The sequence below is a fragment of the Sminthopsis crassicaudata genome, chromosome 4 (assembly GCF_048593235.1).
Source record: "Sminthopsis crassicaudata isolate SCR6 chromosome 4, ASM4859323v1, whole genome shotgun sequence".
Lineage (NCBI taxonomy): Eukaryota > Metazoa > Chordata > Mammalia > Dasyuromorphia > Dasyuridae > Sminthopsis > Sminthopsis crassicaudata.
Genome location: NC_133620.1, coordinates 281689483 through 281710092, shown reverse-complemented (window position 1 = coordinate 281710092; position 20610 = coordinate 281689483). Strand labels below are relative to the sequence as shown.

The window sequence follows — 20610 nt, the reverse complement described above, 5'->3', positions numbered from 1 at the left end:
GTATCCAGCAAATTGTAAAGATGAGATTATCTATTATAATACGCATAAAAGCTAAATTAAGGAATGGCTCTGAAGGTGTTCTATAGTACAATTCACACAAAAGTGTCCCTTTAATAGAAGCCACTTTTTCTAGAGCATAAATGTCCATAGGCTTTCTTATTATTTCCAGAATCTGGGGCACATGATGCTACCAGAGAAAATGAGACCTTTGTCTTGAAGATTCATGCTTACTAACTCCAAATTCCTAAATTTGCCAGTATTTGTAACTGGAACCCAAAGAAGTTCATCTGTTTTTTAAATAAAAGCTGCATCTGAATGAATCTCTGCTCTTTATAAGCTACATACCATTGGTCATTTTTCATCATCTTTTGAGTTTCACCCACACGCCAGCCACAAACTCAGGACCATGGCAACACTGTGGTCAGCCTGTAATTCTGTCAGCCAGCTAAAGAAAACTGCCCTTCCTTCCTAGAGTGGGCTGTTATAGCTGGGCACTATAACACAGAGTGCAACAGGGTGGCTGAATCTTTTCTAAAAATACCAATGTCAGTTTGATTTGAAACATTACAGTGAGGTGCAAAGACTCCATGCTTTGTGTTCAGCTAAAGGAGGGCCATACAGGAGTCTCTACTGGAACATTGTGCTAGTCTAAAATTAACGGTCCCAGGAAATTCAAGTCTTCATAAGGTAATAACCTGTTCTTATATAGCATCACAGTTTCCCACTCTTCACATTTTGTTTGCCAGAAGAATGTTTTTAGCCACAAACTAAAGGAGGCAATGTGAAAAAGAAGTAGGGAGGGGTCAGTTTCCAGGGAGGGGCTGCAGGTGAGCAGAGAGTCTTTGAAGATCCAGACATTCTCTCACTACTTACTCCTCCAATGGAAGTGAGAGTTTCCTGAAATTTCAGAAAGGATACTAATTTCATTGTCTCGCTGCTTCAGGACATCTCTCAGTTTTTTAAATTCTTCCTCCTTTAATGGCAAATCACCTTCTTGGTCTTTGTCTTTGATTTCATGGGATAATTCATTTTTTTCAGGAATCTTTCTTTCACTCAATAATTTCTGTAAGATAAAAAATAAAAACTCAGCATCCCATTTTTCCTTCTTTCTCTGTTATTTTCTTCCTTCTGAAGAAGAGTGTATTGATTTAAAGGGGTCAATGAATTCAACTGAACAAACATGACTGAAGTGCCTTTTATGCATAAAACATTATGATCAGTGACCTTGTGTTCTATTTGCTTATAAAACATACCGATAGGTAGGAATTTAGGCTAAACAGTTTGTTTTCCCCCAAAGGATAATATTTTATATAAAAGAAAACAAGCCAGAACAGGGGGCTACAAGTCTGGCAGGATCAAAAACAATGAGAAATGTAGGACCAAGATCTCCTAATATAGCCTAGAAGACACAAGAAAGTACACTTTATGAAAAATGGATATATCTAGTACAAAAATGACATCCTAGTAAGCCTGGGGGAACTTTGTAGATTAAAAAAAACCCATAAACATTGAGGGAACCCTTAAGAGGTTTTGAATTTTCTTCAGGTATTTTAAGATGTCCTTCTCCATTACTTCTTTCTTTCTTTCTTTCTTTCTTTCTTTCTTTCTTTCTTTCTTTCTTTCTTTCTTTCTTTCTTTCTTTCTTTCTTTCTTTCTTTCTTTCTTTCTTTCTTTCTTTCTTTCCTTCTTTCCTTCTTTCCTTCTTTCCTTCTTTCCTTCTTTCCTTCTTTCCTTCTTTCCTTCTTTCCTTCTTTCCTTCTTTCCTTCTTTCCTTCTTTCCTTCCTTCCTTCCTTCCTTCCTTCCTTCCTTCCTTCCTTCCTTCCTTCCTTCCTTCCTTCCTTCCTTTCTTCCTTTCTTCCTTCCTTCCTTTCTTCCTTCCTTCCTTCCTTCCTTCCTTCCTTCCTTCCTTCCTTCCCTCCTTCCTTTCTTCCTTCCCTCCTTCCTTCCTTCCTTCCCTCCTTTCTTCCTTCCTTTCTTCCTTCCTTCCTTCCTTCCTTCCTTCCTTCCTTCCTTCCTTCCTTCCTTCCTTCCTTCCTTCCTTCCTTCCTTCCTTCCTTCCTTCCTTCCTTCCTTCCCTCCTTCCTTCCTTCCTTCCTTCCTTCCTTCCTTCCTTCCTTCCTTCCTTCCTTCCTTCCTTCCTTCCTTCCTTCCTTCCCTCCTTCCCTCCTTCCTTCCCTCCTTCCCTCCTTCCTTCCCTCCTTCCCTCCCTCTCTTCCCTCCCTCCCTTCCTTCCTTCCTTCCTTCCTTCCTTCCTTCCTTCCTTCCTTCCTTCCTTCCTTCCTTCCTTCCTTCCTTCCTTCCTTCCTCCCTCCCTCCCTCCCTCCCTCCCTTAGCTAGGAAGTATTAAGTGTCTGAGGCAAATTTAACAGGTCCTCATGACTTCAGATCTGGTGTTCTAATCACTGCATTCCCTAGCTGCCCCAACTAGGAAGTTTTAAGTGTCTGAGGTCAGATTTGAACTCAGGTCATCCTGACTTTGGGACTGGTGTCCATTACATCTTTAAGAAGAAGATCCACTGTGGAGAGTTTTGACTAGCTGAAGTTTGAATATGACAAAAATGAGTTTTCTAATACTCACCTTTTATACTCACCTTTAAACGATAGAAGCAGTAGTGGATTTTACGCATGTCAGATCCCACCTCTAGCCTACTCTCTGGATCTTGATCTTCTAAAAAGGATGTAATTTGTTCCTCTAGTCTGAAAAGGGACAATTTCTGAGTAAAGCCCATGTGCTAGATACTTTAGAAATTCTGATAGCAAAATTAAATAATACTTTGTCAAACTAAAAAAAAATTACAAACAGGAAATTTTCCTCTTCTTGAGAACTACAATGTTAATCAACTCTTGCCTATAGATAATGAAAGAAAGCATTTGCCTACACAGATGAAATTGACTCAAAAATTGGCTTCTAATTTTTAGTTTGCATAAACATCACGGTATAAAAAATCCTTTGCTTTATTGAATGGAAATTTTCAAGTAAGATTTTCTATAAAGTAAGTTCTAATGTAAAATCAGAAATTCCATGGAAAATATTCATTACAGGAGTTAGAGGAAATTTCTGGTGACCTTAGAAGTCATTTAATCTTTCCCTAAAATGAGAGGGTTGGGCTTAGATGCTCAGCTCTAAATTTATTATCTATAATTCTATGATTCTACGAGGGCAACTAGGAATATTGTTTTAGAGGAATTAATAGTACTGATCTTTCCAGAGGCTGTGTCTGCCTAACAGTTCACTTTTCATTTGTAGCTCTTTGCCAAATTTTCTCACTTAGGAGTCTTGTCTTCATTCTTAGGTCACAGAGAATTCTTATTTACTTCTCCTTTGTGGGAATCCCTGATTTGACTGTTACATATTCTTCAGCCATCATAATCCTTCTTTTGTCTGAAGCTTATGGTATCTAATAAGATCTAGGCTTCCATATCCCATACTATCTAATAAGAAACTAGGCCATAGTGCAAAGAGTACTAGTCTTGAAGGACAATTAAGAGAACCTGGGTTCAAATTCCAGTTCTCCTATTTATTTTCTGTTGTAACCTCAAGGAAAGTCACACCTTCTTGAATCTCAGTTTCCTCTTTTATAGTATAAGTGAGTTGGATGATATGATTTCAAAGATATTATTCAGGTTTAAATCTGTGTTCTTGTAATACAATCCTTAAGACCAGATAAGAATTTCAGAGTCTATTAACTAAATTAGTCATTTTTAATCTACAAATTCCAAATTTGTTGGCCAAGTTTATTAAAAATGGGGGATAAAAGTGTCAAGTAATAATAGCTGTTTGGCTTCTGGAAGTCTTCATGGAAGAGACTTTAAAAACCTCATATATTGTAATGCTTATAATGTAAGACTTAGATGAACAAAAATCTTCTGACAAAGTTATCCTAGTCTTAAAATGGGGGAGTTGATCTTTGAATCTTCTCAGTGAGGAACTCAAGCATAGACCTTTCAAGGACTGCCTGAGGGGAGATTCCATCTCAGAGGCTAATGCAGCTTGGTGACATGGGAACAGCAGAAGCATGTACAGATTTTGTAGAGATTATGTCTTATCCAGAGGGGGACTTTGGTGTCTGGATTCAGTGGGTGAGGAAGTCGTATTCCTCCTGGGCTGAAAAAGAGAGCCCTGTACTTAGGTACTCTGGGAGTGGTATTTATTATTGCCTGCCTAGGAAATTATCTTTGGGGATACTAGGTCATATGCTTTAGAACTGAAGAGGACCTTGTAGATTATCTAGAGTAGTCCCTCCACCATGAGTTCTCAAGTTAACACACTCACATTCTGCTGCCAACTATTCTGAGTTAATTCTCTCACTAATCAGCATTAGGCTGGGAGGAGCATCTAACCAATCCAGCCTTTTTGCTACTTCTTAAGGCAGTAACCTTTTCCATATGTTACATTCATCACTTATGTAAGGAAGCATTTCCTGAAGGAATGGAGAAATAGAATCATAAGAAAACATTGCAATATAGGAGGAGCCTGCTGATTAGCTAAGTGACTAAGAACAAATTGTTCAATCTCAGGTATAACAAGTTCTTGACATAATCCCTGCCTCTTTTTTCTAACAAAACTGGCATAAAAAGAATAAATAAGATATAACTTAAGGACTTGACAATTTCTGGGAGAAAAAGATAAAGGTCTAGGTTGCTAGTTTATTCTTGGAATTTTGTCCCTCTGTTGAATAACCAAATGGGAAAAACAAGGCCTCCTGGCTGCTAGTTTTATTCTCTGCTCATGAGACCAAAGCCTCATTGGACACACAGATGTGCCTGATTTCAACAGCTGGAGGAACTATAGGTTCTGGATTTACCCTCTCTCCAAGGCTCCTAGGATCAGGCCTTGTCACAGACACTACTAAGGAAAGCTTCCAGCTCCTTCTAACCCTTCAAAGAGTACAGAAAGCTTTTTCATGATGCAATGATTCCCCAAAGGACAAGAAAAATTATGCTAGCTTGTTCTTTTCAAAGGCCAAGAGGCAAAAATAACAACAAAAAAGACTACATTTAAACTCTAGAGGAAAATGTTGATTGATATGGATCATTCAATACTTTTTGGTTTATATAGGAAATTTCTGTGGTATTGCTGAATTTGACACAGTATCCTCTTCAGATTGAAAATTGCTGGAACTGAAATAATAGAGCAGTTAAAAAATTCTACAGAATTGAAACATTTTAAATCTAGTTAACACCCATATTGGTGTTATTCATATATCTTTAAGTCTCTGTACTCCCTTTCCAGATTGCTTTTTCCTTCACATAGCCCCAGGCAAAGAGAAATGAGCCTTTATATATAGTTTCCACTTCCAGAATTAGCCAGTAGAAATTTGGCTCTAATAGAGCTGATAGAAAGGGCAAAGCTAGCTTCCCAAATTTGTTTAGTAACCTTGTTATTCACAGTTGTAGATTTATTTTAGTAGTTTGGACAGCACAGTTTCTATAAAGGAAAATCATACTTCTATCTATAATCTCTGTTCATTGAGAAACAAATAAATAGAAAAAAAAAGAAGCAGAGAGGATAGGCTTTGGGCTGAAGGATTGGGGCTGAGAAAAGAATGATAATTTATTCAGATCTCTAAAAACCTTTGACGCAATTCTAAACTAAAGGTTATTGCAATTTTTAAAACCTGAGTTAGCATAGGATTGATTAGAGTTTTTGATAAGAAACAAAGATTAGGGATAAACAGATATGTCTTTGAATGAAAAAAGTATAAACAATGAATCCCTTAAGGAACTGGTGTTGGATTTCATCTTAGATGTTTTTCACAAACAACTTGGAAGAAATAAGTACACTGAAAATAGATAGCTGGGACCCAGAAAACCACTCAATGCTAGTTAATTAAGGTGTTGAGAACCTCTCACTGGCAAGATACACAAGGAGTAGTCACAAGGAAAAAAAAAGAGGGAAACCAGTGATCAGAGTGGGAAGGAAGCTGGTTGATGACGCTACCTTAGAAATAAGTACAGGAAAGTATATTCATTCTCACAGTGGGAAGAGTGATGAAAGATTATCATGGAGACTTGAGATCAGCAACACCTGATGGCATAACAAGGTCATCCTCCATCAGTTCATATTCTGAAAGATAAGGAGAAAGAACCTTTTTCATGCAAAAGAGTGACTGATATTGTATAGGCCATAAAGAGGAAGATGTCATTCTAAGGAAAAAAAGTTTGTTTTCTTTCTTTTTAAAGAAAAGTTCTTATGACCAGCAGGATGATTTCAGAAAGGCTTGGAAAGCCTTACATGAACTGATGCTGAGTGAAATGAGCAGGACCAGGAGATTATTATACACTTCAACAGCAATACTATATGATGATCAATTCTGATGGACGTGGCCCTCTTCAACAATGAGATCAACCAAATCAGTTCTAATAGAGCAGTAATGAACTGAACCAGCTACACCCAGTGAAAGAACTCTGGGAGATGAGTATGAACCACTACGTAGAATTCCCAATCCCTCTATTTTTGTGCTCCTGCATTTTTGATTTCCTTCACAGGTAATTGTACACTATTTCAAAGTCCGATTCTTTTTGTACAGCAAAATAACTGTATGGACATGTATACATATATTGTATTTTACTTATACTTTAACATATTTAACATGTATTGTCAACCTGCCATCTGGGGGATCTTTGCATGTTGGTTATCACATTTTAAGGATATTGCTATGTAGGAAGAAAGAAAAGGAAGAAAGAAGCATATAGTATCTACAATGTACTAGGTACCTTAGGGCTTTTAAAAATCAGATATATAAACTGATGTTAAGTGAAATGAGCAGAACTAGAATAATATTGTACATGGTGGCAACAATAAGATTATACAATGATCAATTCTGATGGATATGGCTCTTTTCAACAATGAGATGTTTGAGGCCAATTTCAATAGATTTGTAATATAGAGAACCATCTAACCCTAGAGAAAGGACTGTGGAAACTAAGTATGGATCACAACATAGCATTTTCACTCTTATTATTGTTGTTTGCTTGCATTTTATTTTCTCTCTTTTTTTTCCTTTTTGATTTGATTTTTCTTGTGCAGATGATAATTGTATAAATATGTTTACATATAAATCCAATATATATAACTTTAGCATGTTTATATACTTTATACTATAACATATTAATCCAATTAATCCAAGTAATCCAATATTATTTGCCATCCAGGGGAAGGGTGGGGGAAGGAGGAGAAAATTTGGAACACAAGGTTTTCCAAGAGTTAATGTTGAAAAATTATCCTTATCTTCTGAAAATTAAAAAGTTTTCATTAAAAAAAACTTTAAAAAAGAAAATAAATACACTATTTCTGTGGAAATAATTTTCATTTAATTTTCACAACCACCATGTGAAGTAGGTGCTGTCATTATTCCTATTTTAGAGAAAATGAAACAGAGATTAGGGTCATAGCTAGTATGTTATCTGAGGCCATATTATCTGAGGCCACATTTGAACTCAGATCTTCATGACTCCAGGCCTAACAATTTATCCACCACACCACCAAGTAAATATCACAAATAGCTTAATGAGACCTCATAGACTCAGAAACCAAATTTTAGACATAGGGAATTTAAGATCCTTAGAAATCATCCATTTTCTTGATCTTATAAATGAAAGACTGAGGTTCTATTAGGTTAATTCCTAATTAATTAGGGAAATTAATTATATTAATCCCTAATTAATTAGGGAAAGAAAGGGTCCTGAAATCCTAGACTGAAACAGTCTAGTGCCTTTTCCATTTTATCATAGTGATTCTTACTTTTTGGTCATCTGGAAAGTGATGACAGTGCTGTGTTTCAGAGCAGATACAAATGAATTTCCAGTCATGATAAGAGATCAAGGCTTTCATATCCCAACCAAACCTCCTGACAAGCTAAATAGATAGTATTATCCTAGATTAATCCCTGAAATGAATATCTCTGTTTAAAAAGTGTCAATGAAGATGGTTTGAATTCCTTAAACACAGTATGGAATCTAAGTGGGAATGAAGCCTATCTGATAAAGGACAAAATATTTTGGGGAACAGTTTGTTAATCTAGAGGTTTAATGGCTACAAATTAACAAAGATCAGAGCTAAATACACTCACTTTTTAGCAATATGGGCAGAATTTTGAGTTCCATAGTACTTCAGTGGGAAGGGGGAAAACTGGCAAGGAAAACCTATGACTATTAAACTCAAAAAGCATGAGAATTAAATATTAAGGGATGAAGGATAATAATGATTATGTCAACAAGGTCATCTTATAACAGGGATGATTAGAAAGTTATATGATAACTCAAAATATTAGTAATTGTGGACTAGATGAGAGATCTTTTTGGAAAAATTGATTTCTCTCAATTTCTACTTTGTAAATTAGTAATAACTATCCGAAGGATAAAGATTAGATCATTTTTAGGCTCTTTCTAAAACTAAAATGTCTCAAAGTGAGATAAGGAAAAAACTGTTTCTCTGTATATGAAGAATATATACATATAAATTAGCTAGTGGTCCACGAGCTATTTTCATTTTCAAAATGAGTAATTCAGGTTCAGCTGTTGGCCAGAATATGTAACTTTTTGAGGGAAAAGGGTATATTTAGACTTATAGTCAGAAAATATGGTATTTATTCTTGTATGTGACTGGGCAATTCATTTGAGCCTTAGTTTCCTCATTTGTAAAATAGAAATGACAATTCTTAGATTACTTACTTCACAGGGTTGCTGTGAGGAAAAGATTTATAAATCCTAAAGAATCATGAGTCATAGCAGCAGCTGCTGTTATGATCATTATTCTGATAGGTTAAGCAATATGAAGACTACATGTAACACCCTTCCTTGGGGGAAAAAAAACAAGGAGCAGTGTTAAGTGGTGTTTCTATAATTTATAACCCCTTTTAACCAAAGGGCAAGATTTTTCTAAAAATTCATTTCCAAAAATACTTACTATCTTTCCCTTTCATTGCTCTACTATAAACTGAACAATTAAAAAAAAAAGTCATACCAAATAAAATAGTGTAGCAAAACAAATTCCTACAATGGCTATATATAAAAAGATTATACCTCATTCCACACTAAATTCATCATCTTTCTGGAGGAAGGTGAATTTCCTCTTCAGTTCTCTGAATTCATGGTTTATTATTCCATTGATAAGAATATTTCAAAAGATCAAAAACATCTTTGGAAGTTGTCTTTACACTATTGTGACTATTGTTCTCTTAGTTCTGCTCAATTCTAACTCTAAATCAATTCATAGAGGTCATTTTAGTTCCCTCTAAATAATCCATTTTTGTTATTTCTTTTGTCAGAAGACTATTCTGTTATATTCATGTACCATAATTTGTTTAGCCATTTCCCAGTAGGTGAGTAAGTATTCTCTTTCCATATTTTAATAAATTAAATTAATGTATTTAATATTTCCTTAGTAATATGCAAAACAATTTTTTAAATTTTTGTTTTTAAAACTTTTGAGTTCTAGATTCTCTCCCTTATCCCCACCTACAAATAGGAATCACATGTGAAATGATACAAAACCTTATTTCTAATTTTGCACTATTATGAAAAGAGTCACCATAAATATTTTTGTATATATAGGTCCTTTTCTCTTAAAAAAAAAATCACTTTATTGAGGGATACAACCAATACAATGATAGGTTGGTCAAAAAGTATGGATCATTCCAAACTAGCTTCCATAATAGCTAAACCAATTCACAGCTCTACACAGTGCCTGTTTCCCTGAATCCCCTCTAATACTTGTTATTTTTCTCTTTTAAAAAAAATTCTATTTTTTCATCTTTACTAATCTGTTGGAGATGGGGTGGCACCTCAGAGTTGCTTAAAATTTCATTTATCTAATTATAGTGGTTTGGATAACTTTTTCACATCTTGAAATTAAAAAAAAAATCTCGTCATATCCTTAAATCATTTATTTATATAGGGGAATGGCTTTTAGTAACAATTTCAATTGTTGTGCTCTACATTTTCTCTTTTTTTTAAAAAAATATTTTTTTTCTTTTTTTTGCCGAGGCAATTAGAGTTAAGTGACTTGGCCAGGAAGTTTTTTAATGTCTGAGGCCAGATTTGAATTCAGGTTCTCCTGATTACAGGACTGGTGCTCTATCTACATTTTCTCTCAATTGCCTATTTCCTCTTTAATTTAACCACATTACATCAGTTAATGCAGAAATCTAAAACCTTACATAATAAAAATAATCTATTTTATCTTCTGTGATAATAATAATATTAATGCTAATAGTTAAATAGTATTTACTCTGTACTGGGTATTTAGTAACTTTATAATTATTATCTAATTTGATCCTCACGACAATCCTCAAAGGTAAATGCTATTATTATTTCCATTTTATGGATCAAGAAACTAAGATAGACAAAGGTTAAGTGATTTGCCCAGGGTCACAATTAATAAATATGAGGCTCAGATTTTTCTTATAACAGTCCCTTTGTTTTATCCACCATGTCATCTTTCTGCCCAGTCCCTTTGTTTTTTTATGTTAATTTTTCTGTCTATGTAAAGGATTCATTTGGCATTTACCTGGTTATACCAAGGGTCACACAGATGATGAGGTTGGGTCATGCATTGCCACAGCTAGCTCATTGTTTGAAAGGCTCCAAAGGAAAGTATGGAAGAGGAGAGGTATTAATTAAATTGTCTACCAAATTGAAGTTCTATAGAGCCATTGTGCTCATTGTTCTAATAGAGCTATTGTGCTATAGACCTCATTGTTGTATGCATGTGAAACCTGGACAGTATGCCAGAGTTATGCTAACAAATAAAATCACTTTCATTTGAATTGTATTAGGACCATTCTGAAGATTCTGGCAACATAAGGTAGTGGACACCAAGATCCTTTATTAAGCTATATTGCCATGTATTCAGAATGTAGTGCAGACAGTGCAACTCTGATGGGCTGGCCATATTGTTCGAATACCAAAAGTACATATGCCTAAAAGACTACTTTATGGAGAACTCATATAAGGTAAAATCAGAAAAAAAATGATAAAATGATACTTTCAAAGTCTCTCTGAAGAACTTTTGAATTGATTGCTAAACAGGGGAAACATTGCCATAAGACTACCCAATATGGTGTGCCTGCAACAAAAAAATGCTGTATTCTATGAGCAAAGCAGAACTGCACAGCTCAATGAGATGCACAAATTTAGAGACATCTCATTCCAAATGTTCATATGCACCATTTATGTTCAAACTGTGGAAGAACATTTGAAGCTAGATAGTGTTGTTGTAATCACCTATAGTCGGACAAACTGTATTTTGAGAATGAAAATAACAACCAACCAATCTGGCTAGATGTAGCTAGGTATCAATGTGTCAACAATGAATCATTTATATAGTCACATATATTATTTGATAGTCAAACTTATATTATTTGAAATATAATTATATAAAGATGGTAATTAGTTGTAGAATAATGGAAATAAAAGGGACTATAGTTCTATATAGTTCTAAATCTAACTTCTGCCAAACTGCTTGCCATCTCAACAATTTATGCACGGTAGTGAATCTTTACTCTTGTAACTGAAGTCTTTGGGCTCATAGAATACTATGCTACAGTGTTGACTTTTATAGAGTTTGTGCCTAATTTGTTCTAACAATCAGCCTGATTTTTAATCAGTGCCAAATTATTTGAATTATTATGGCTTTGTAGTATTGCTTTGAGATCACATACAAACTGGTTAGACTCCCTTTCCTTGTATTTTCCCCACATTATTGCCCTTAAGATTTTTTTTTAACTTTTCATTCCTCCATATAACTTTGTTATTACATTTTCTAACTCTTTAAACATTTCTTTGATAGTTTAATTGGTATAATACTGATGGTCATTTTATTACATTGGTACAACTTATCCACAGACAAAATTTCTTCAATTATTGTATTTCTCTAACAAATAGAATTTCTGAGTGAGTTTTTGTGGACTCTCAAATATTCTCTGTTTTGTATAGTAATTTTGGATGAAATATATCTTTCTAGTTATTCCTGTTGGGTTTTATTGGCAATATGCAGGAATCTTGATGATTTGCCAGAATTTATTTTGTATTTTACAACTTTGTTAATTTTGGTCATTATTTCAATTTATTTTAGTTGAATCATTAGGGTTTTCTAGGTAAAATATCATCTGATCTAAAAAAAGTGTTTATATTCTGCTTTATTCTTTGATTTGTATTTCATCTTATTGCTACACACAAAAAAGAATAAAGTATGAAATTCTTCCTTTTATCACGTTATAAACACATTTACCATGATTAAACTTGGTGTTTCCTTGGCAATTTCCCCCCTCAACTAACTTTTTAACAAATAAAATAATAAAATCAGTTTCTTGTTAGTCATTAAAACTAACTAAAAGTTTCCTATATTACTTAGAGGTTGGGTTGAGTTATCTCCATAGGAAAAGCAGATTAAGTCTGTAAGTGGTTCTGGGAGTCCTTATTTTATCCTTTCCCACATATTTGGATTTAGTTTATGGTGTATTAGAGTTTTAAAAAACAAACATCACTGGGATAATGCATAATGGACTGAATGTTAAATCTTGAAGCCAAGATCAGCTCAATTCTCATATCCTGTCTCTGGGACATGTTAGCTATATGACCATGGACAACTCATGTAACCTCTTCTAAATGGAGATTCCTAAACAAAAGATAACAAAAGTCCAGTCTCTATTGCTATTCCTATACTCCCCACTCTTGACAATGGCAATAAATTGAAGTCTGATATTATAATTATTTACACTATGATTTTAAAAAGCTATATAAACATTTCTAAGAGTGATTAGTGAACTATTTGCTTTTTCATTGTTATTTTTAGGTTTTGCTAAAAATGTTGTTCCAAATTTGTTTTAAAGTGGATTATTTAGGAGGTTTTAATAATTCTTTGGTCTTTTACTGTCCTGCATATATTGTACATTTCTCTCCCTCCTACTTTTCTTGCTTCTGCCAATAAGTGACAGGCATTAATGGTTCCTTATGCAAACAGGAGTGAAAAGTTCAATATCAAGCACTCCATTTGGAATGAACTAAAACAGAAGAAGCCTGGAAGGTTTATCTTTTTAGTGATTCATGGAAATTCACTTGCATAGTTTCCTTTAATATTAATCTTACTTATGTAGATTTTCTTCACCTTCAAGAAGGCACAGCTACACAAGCAGCTCATAATAGACATATACAATCATTTATGATTTAGGGATTCATAGATAATCTGAAAAATTCACATAAAAATCTAGACTATACATTTTGAACTCTACTTTCCTTATGCAAAATTGCCTTAAATTCCATCTTCCCCTACTTCATATAATCTACATATGTTTTAAAATTATGTTTTTATGGAATATAGAAAATTAAAAAGATAAAAACCTTTCATAACATAAAGACCTATTATAAAGAAACAAATGAGGAATTTAAAATCTAGGTTCTCATCTTTTTGTTATTCTTAAGGGTACATAGGATATATCTTAGTACTGACAAATATATGACATATCTTAGCACATGTCTAGTGGTCCAGAAATAATCATTTTAATCCACAAGTATAAAATTTTTAAAAAATCAACTGATAAAAATAAAGTTAAAATCAAATCATCTGATATATTTTGATGAGTAACTCTTTTTAATTATATCTATATTTTGTGAATGCTTTTTAGTATTAGAAAGAACTTACACATATTTCATATAAATGTGAATAACTTATACAAATGTAAATTCATAATGAGAAAACAATTTATTAGAAACGAGCCATAGTGGGGAAAAGGCTGGACAGGATAATTTTTAGGATATCTCAGAACAAGAAGGTATGAAAGAGAAATCACTTGCTACTTCTGGCAGTATCATTATGCCCTCATTGCTAAAGACTATGAAATCTTGGGTAAGAAATTGAAGATCTTAAGAGAACTGAGAGTGTTTTCATCACTGTTTCCAATCAAAGATAAGGATTTCAGAAGAGAAAGTCAATTTGGGAAGATTGTTAAGAAGATTGTATCTCAGAACAGGATTTTTGACCTAAGCACAAAAACAGGAATTCCCAGTTCTTGGATAAGTGAGGAGTATACCTTATAAAGGCAGTAATAAAGTATTTTTTAGAGACTTGTATATTTTTACTTCTTAGCCTTTTGACTAAGATCGAGTGAAACATATAGCTACTCAAAAGAACTTGAGTTCAAAAAAGAAAAGAGGGAGGAAAAAGCCTGCCCATGTGCATCCTAAAATAGGGTAGTTATTAGAAGAACAGCAATAAAGGTACCTCAAAATTTATAGCCTATAAAATTCAAGGAAGGAACTAATAATAAAACCAATGGCTTCCCATGTTCATTTTAATTTTGGGAAACAAGCAGGGTTAATTGAGATCTTAATATGATAAAGGAACTTGATTATTATAAAAACACTGAATGGGATGGAACTCATGAACTTGGAAGATAAAGGATAAGTTAAAAGATACAGAATAGTTTTGTTTTAAAAGTCGGAAGATTTGAAAACGGGGCAGGAGGAGAAATAATATATTTTAAGAAGATATAATGGGGAAAAATACAGGAATCAGGGAGTAGAAGTAAGGTCCAGAACATCTGGAGGAAGATTAGTGGAAGAATAGAAGTGTTATTTTCATTAGAGACAATCTAGACAAGATTAGGAAAAAGATGAGCAATTTGGAAAAGAGATCATAAGCTTGTCATCAAAGCATGTCTCTTGAGTGTTTTTACCCCTTCTCCCCTCTTATCTAATCAGTTCCAGAGTCTATTCAGTTCTTCAACATCTCTTCCATCTGTTCCCTTTTCTCTGCTCCCAACATTACAATTATGGCCCAGGCCCTCAAACACTTCTCACTTAGATTGTTACAAGAGTTTTCCAAGTAGTTTCCCTGCATCAAATCTTTCTGCAATCCCTGTTCCTTATGACTGCCAATTGATAGTTGTACCTGAACATGAATGATCATGTCATTCCTCTGCTCAAGAAGCTCCCTACTGTTTTTGGAACCCCAAACCAAATCATCAGTGAATAAATTATGAGACACAAATACAGCTAAGGAAGACAGTCTTTTCTCACAAGGAGTTTATATTGTACAGGAGAGAATATGGCACACACAAGGAAGTAATGTCCAGGGAGAAGAACTTTAATGGAAAAGTTAAGAACAATCTGAGTCATTTGGCAGTTGATTGGTTTGTTGTTCTTAGGAATTATGCCATTGATTTGATTTTTATTTATAGAGCCAAAGGAGAAAAGGAGTGATATGTCTTGGAGATGACCAGGAAATGAGTCACCTCAGATAACATCTGAAATTCCTGAAAAACAAAATCATCCAGCTTTTACCTGAAGACCTCTAAGGAAAGGGAATCACTGCCCAACATAGCCTATTCTATTTTTGGACAGTTCTACTTGGTAAAAAGTTTTTACTGACATTAAATCTAAATATGTTTCTTTACAACTTCTACTCTTTATTCTCAATTCTGCTTTCTTGGGTCAACCATAATTAGTTGAATCCGTCTTTCAAAGGATAGCCCTTCAAATGCTTAAAATAATATGTTAACGATTATGAAAATTTACAATAGATTCCTCAATTCTTAGAGCTGGGACATTCTATATTATTAATTCCAAACTCTTCATTTTGCAGACAAAAACAATGCCATAAGTGAAATTGAGAGTAGATTTAAGAAAAAGCTATGAGATGTGTGTTGTTCAGTCATTTTCACTTAATCTATACTATAGTTTTGTCTTAATCCTAAAGAAAACATCTTTGTTTTAAAATCCTAAGTATTTACATGTTGCTCTTAAAGGAGGTTAATCTCTTGTAAAATTTTTATATAAATTTGATAGCCTTAATTACAGTTGCTCATAGTTACTAAAGTATTTGTTTATCATAGATTGTAATTTCTCTACTCTGAAGAATGATTTAGTGTTCATTATTATTAAACTTATAGGTTCCATTAATTTCTTTTACTTCCATAATTTTTTTCCACTCTGGGTTTTCTCTAAATGAGTTCACCTGTCATATAAAACTGTAATTAGAAAAAAAAAATTGCTTCTGAAAACCTTAAAAATTCTCATGAATTATGTACAACATATACAAAGTTTTTCAGTGAAAAGATTATTGGGAGAAGTAAGAGAGAAACATTCCTAGTAGTAATGAGAGGGATTATTCTTTTTTTAGGAAGAATTCTGTGCAGGCTGCAAAACCCCAGAGCAGAGGTCACAAACATTAGGAAAACATTAAGGAACTGGAAGAAGGAAACAGTATGTTTGTGCTTTGATACTTTTTTCTAACTTAGAATTGAATGTTTTAATTTGTGATGAAAGATCTTCATGGACCAAAACTCTCATGTATGATGCTAAATTGTCAATCCAATAAAAGGTATTCCCAATTATGCCTCATCTTTTTCATATTAAGTGCTTTAAATAATCATTCATTTGGTCTATCAAGATCCTGAATGCTAACTCTAGTAGAATGAAAATAATCATTAAATTATAGAAAGTGATCTGAAACTGACAGCTCTTTTAAGTTAATTTAGATGACTATATATTAAGAACTAAAATGGTTCTATCAAATACTCAAGATAATTAGCACAAGCTGCATACCATGCTTTGAGTTTTGGCTTTAATATCTTCAAAATGAATATCTGGACTAAAAACACTTTGTATTGAAGTGGAAAAACCTCATCTGTCATGAATTAAGTCTCATGAATGATTTCAGAAATTTGATTTCTTGAAAAATGAAAGAGAGGAGCATCAGTTATTAATGATCTCTGGGATATTTAACCTACAATGATAAAGCCATTAGTAACAGTGGGACAATCAGGCAAATGTGAGAGTATGTGAATTTAGGACTACAGAAAGAATCAATCTAGAATATTTAAAAATAAATATGTTATGGGGGTGTGTTTGAGTAATTAATTGTGCCAACAGTTTTTATGGCTGTTTGGATCAGTCTTTTGAGAAATATTAGCTACATGTGTATGTAAGAGTTTTTCCAATATTTATTATTAAGGTATTTAAAGAGAGAGTAGGATTTTAGGCTCAACTTATATTTTATAATAAGAGATAATTAAAAGAGGATAAAAGCAGTTATTAAAATGTAATACACTATTCAAATTTATTTCATTCTTAAAGAATTCTTTAGAAAATGTCCAATTTTTTTTCTTTTGAAGAAAAAAGTCATGTAGTATTTCCATCATTGTTTACAAACAGATAAAAATTACCAAAATTATAAAATCCCTGATAATTAGGCAGAGTTGAATGCATGAGACCTTGCAGTCATTTAAATTTTAAAGGACGAGTCAAACAACTTCATATTTGGACTTGTTAAGGATAGGCTGGCATTTATAGTCCTATGAAAAAATGCTCTAAATGACTATTGATTAGAGAAATTTAAATTAAAATAACTCTGAGGTACCACCTCACACTTCTCAAATGATAGGGAAAGATAATAATAAATATTGAAGGAGATATGGGAAAATTGAGACTTTAATTCATTGTTGGTAGTATTGGTAGAGTCCCCATTCTAGGGAGCAATTTGGAACTATGCCCAAAGGACTATAAAAGCATTCATACGCTCAGATCTAACAATGTCACTACTGTGACCTAAAATATGCAAGATGTTCATAGCAGCTCTTTTTGTGGTGGCAAGGAATAGGAAATTGAGTGGATGCCAGTGAATTGGAGAATTACTGAATATTCAATGTTATTGTTCTATAAAAATGATGCAGACTGATTTCAGAAAAGCCTGGAAGGAATTACCTGAACTAATACTGAGTGAAGAAAGCAGAGCCAAGAGATCATTGTATACAGTAACAGCAATATTAAGTGATGATCAACTATGATAGCCTTAGTTCTTCTCAGCAATATGATGATCCAAGACAATTCTGATAGCTTTGAGATGGAAATTGCCATGCACAACCAGAGAGAAAATTATGGACAATCAATGTGGATCATAACATAGTATTTTCACCTTTTTATTTGTTTGCTTGTTTTTTCTTCCTCGTGGTTTTTCTTTTTGATCTTTTTTTTTTTTTGTGCACAACATGACAAATATGGAAATATGTTTAAAAGATTGTATATGTATAATCTGTGTCAGATTGCTTGCTATTTTGGGGAGAGGGAAAGTTAAGGGAGAAAAAACTTGGAACTCAAAAATCTTACAAAAATGAATATTAAAACAATCTTTACATGCATTTGAGAAAATAAAATACTATTGAGGGACCTTTTTTTTTTTTAAAGGAAAGGTTGGGCTGGATATTCAGGGACCACTTCTGATAGGGTAAAAAATAGTGCACAATTAAACCCAGCATCCAAATATTATTTCACTAATATGCTACTTGTTCAATTCATTAATGTTGAAGCTAATAGTGTTAAATGTAATGAATGATGAGAATTGAAATTGTGATTTCATTACCATAGGAACTTCCCTGTAATAGGCAAGTAAGTACATAAGTAACTTCATTGTGCTTTCTCTAAAACTTTTGTTCTTAAGAGAATAATTTAGGGCACTTAAAGGAGAAGTAACTTATTCAGGCTTACAATGTTGATGTATGTTAGAATTAGAACTCAAACCTCAGTCTCTGTGATATAAAAGCTGATTCTTTGTTCATTACAACATATTGCTTTTTTAAGTGGAAAAATCTTCAAGAAATCAGAAAGAAGAAATGTATAGCCTTGAATCAATGAATTTCAGTTTCCCCATGTAAAAATATAGTTTGCTATAAAAAGTTAACTTTATAAGTTACTTCCCCTTTATGGTTTTATGTTTTCTCAGTTATAAAATGAAGAATTATGCCCAGTGATCTTGAAGTTCTCCTTCCACTTTAGTATTTCAAATCTTAAGTATTCATGCTTGAGGCTTGACTGTTCTTGGAAAATCAACTATTTTTTAAAAAGAGAATAACATAAATAATTTTTCTTTTAAAAAGTTCTAAACTCAAATTTTTCAAAAAACAATTGAATGTAACTTTTTTGCTTTCCTTACATTATGAGAAACATTGCTAAGTACTATTGAAAGAGCTCTGGCTTTGAGTCAGATTTGTGTTCCAGTTCCACCTCTGATGCTTATTACCTGTTGTCTGTATTTTGATCTTAAAGAGCACCAAGACATCAGAGAGGTGATGCTATGACATGCAAGTGAATTGTATTTAAGTGAGAGAGGGCTGTGCAAATTCAACTGCCGCATTTTCTCCTTTGTAGCCATACAGGTCCAGTAACAAAATATAGATCAGATCAATTGGAAATAATCTTTTTCTACCTCTAAGATTTCAGTCAAGTCACTTAATGTCTTTGGGCTTTAATTGACACATTTGTAAAATGAACAAGTTGGACCAGATGCCCACTGTGGCCATTTTCAACTCTTTATCTATGAGCCTATGATCAATGAACAGCTTTAAAATAGAATAAGCTACTGCCTGGCAATAGGAAAATATTCTGACAACTTTTAAGAAGTCCAGGAATGCCATAAACAAGATGGTTAGGGCAAACATTGATCTAATGAGAAACACAATAGAATGCAGTTATTTCCTGTGTTTACAAAATTAGATATTGGTGGATCTGATGACTTTTTTTTACCAACTCTCAAGTTTCTTACTGTGTGACATATTCAACTGAAGCCAAATGAAAACATTTTTTTTTTCCCCCTGTGAAGTGATACTGGAGCAAAACAGCCCCAAACAATTTTTGGATTCTTCATTGGCTGATAATGAGGAAGAATGAAAGGACTTTGGGAAAACTGCCCATTTGGCCCAAGGGGGTGGTAATATGAATAATTAGGAGCTGTTTCTATGCTTCTTGATGTATGCTTCAGAGGAGAGCAGCCTCCCAATTACTTAAACTAAAAGAATTACATGGAATTTGAACCACAGGGAATTTAACTATTAGAATGTATTTTTCAAGCTTATCAGCTGTGGTTTTTCAGCACAAACTGTCTGCAAATAAAATAAGCTATATTAGTGACATACCAAAAAGCAGCCAAAAACAATGGGTAAACATTCATTTAAAGGCTTTATCCTTATGTCTTATTTCAGGAGCCAACCTCTGGAAATACAATGAAGGAATCCACTTACTGGACCATAACAAACTTTTCCTTTTCTCTTGCTAGAGGTTTCAGCTAAATTAATTTCTTCATGTCTTGAGTTCCATTTAAATCACATAATAGTAATATGGCAAACAGCTGTAATATAGGTCCAGTAAGCTATGTATTCCTTAGATTCTTATAATCAACACATGTAACACTCTAAATACTGCTAACATCTGACCCTTTCTCTTATTACATGGATTCATCTCATTTTTATTTCTTCATTTTAAATAGCCCATAGACAATGTTTAAGGAAAGAACTATAATGGTTGATTTCTAGTACTTTTTTTTTGGTCCTATCACTGGTACATTTTCTTTCCTAAAATAGTATAAAAGGAGGGGTACAAATTAAATTGGGAATAGTCTGGACAACTGGTATTCTTTATCCATCTGGATTTTATACCATGGATAACTAAGGTGATCTTTTTGGAGTGATACTGTATTTCATTTTGGAGGGTCAACAATATTCTAGGGATTGATGCAATCAGCATAAGGTCATATGCAGACAGGAGCACCTGGAGAACTTCACTATGTACAGAATCTGATTGCCATTTGAACCCTGTACTGGACATTTTCCATGACAATG

General features: G+C 33.5%; 1 protein-coding gene and 1 long non-coding RNA gene across 3 annotated transcripts in view; one reads left to right on the top strand and one right to left on the bottom strand.

Annotated features, from left to right (window-relative positions):
* Positions 1 to 20610, bottom strand: part of KIF6 (kinesin family member 6) — a 466898-nt gene that overhangs the window by 240974 nt on the left and 205314 nt on the right. For both annotated transcript variants that reach the window (XM_074311016.1, XM_074311015.1), the window contains exons 11-12: positions 2593 to 2698; positions 919 to 1063 (exon numbers count right to left, since the gene is read on the bottom strand). In XM_074311016.1, the coding sequence (XP_074167117.1) occupies positions 919 to 1063; positions 2593 to 2698 (251 nt within the window). The remainder of the gene's footprint in view (positions 1 to 918; positions 1064 to 2592; positions 2699 to 20610) is intronic.
* Positions 1 to 20610, top strand: part of LOC141566457 (uncharacterized) — a 287659-nt gene that overhangs the window by 161519 nt on the left and 105530 nt on the right. The window lies entirely within an intron of this gene.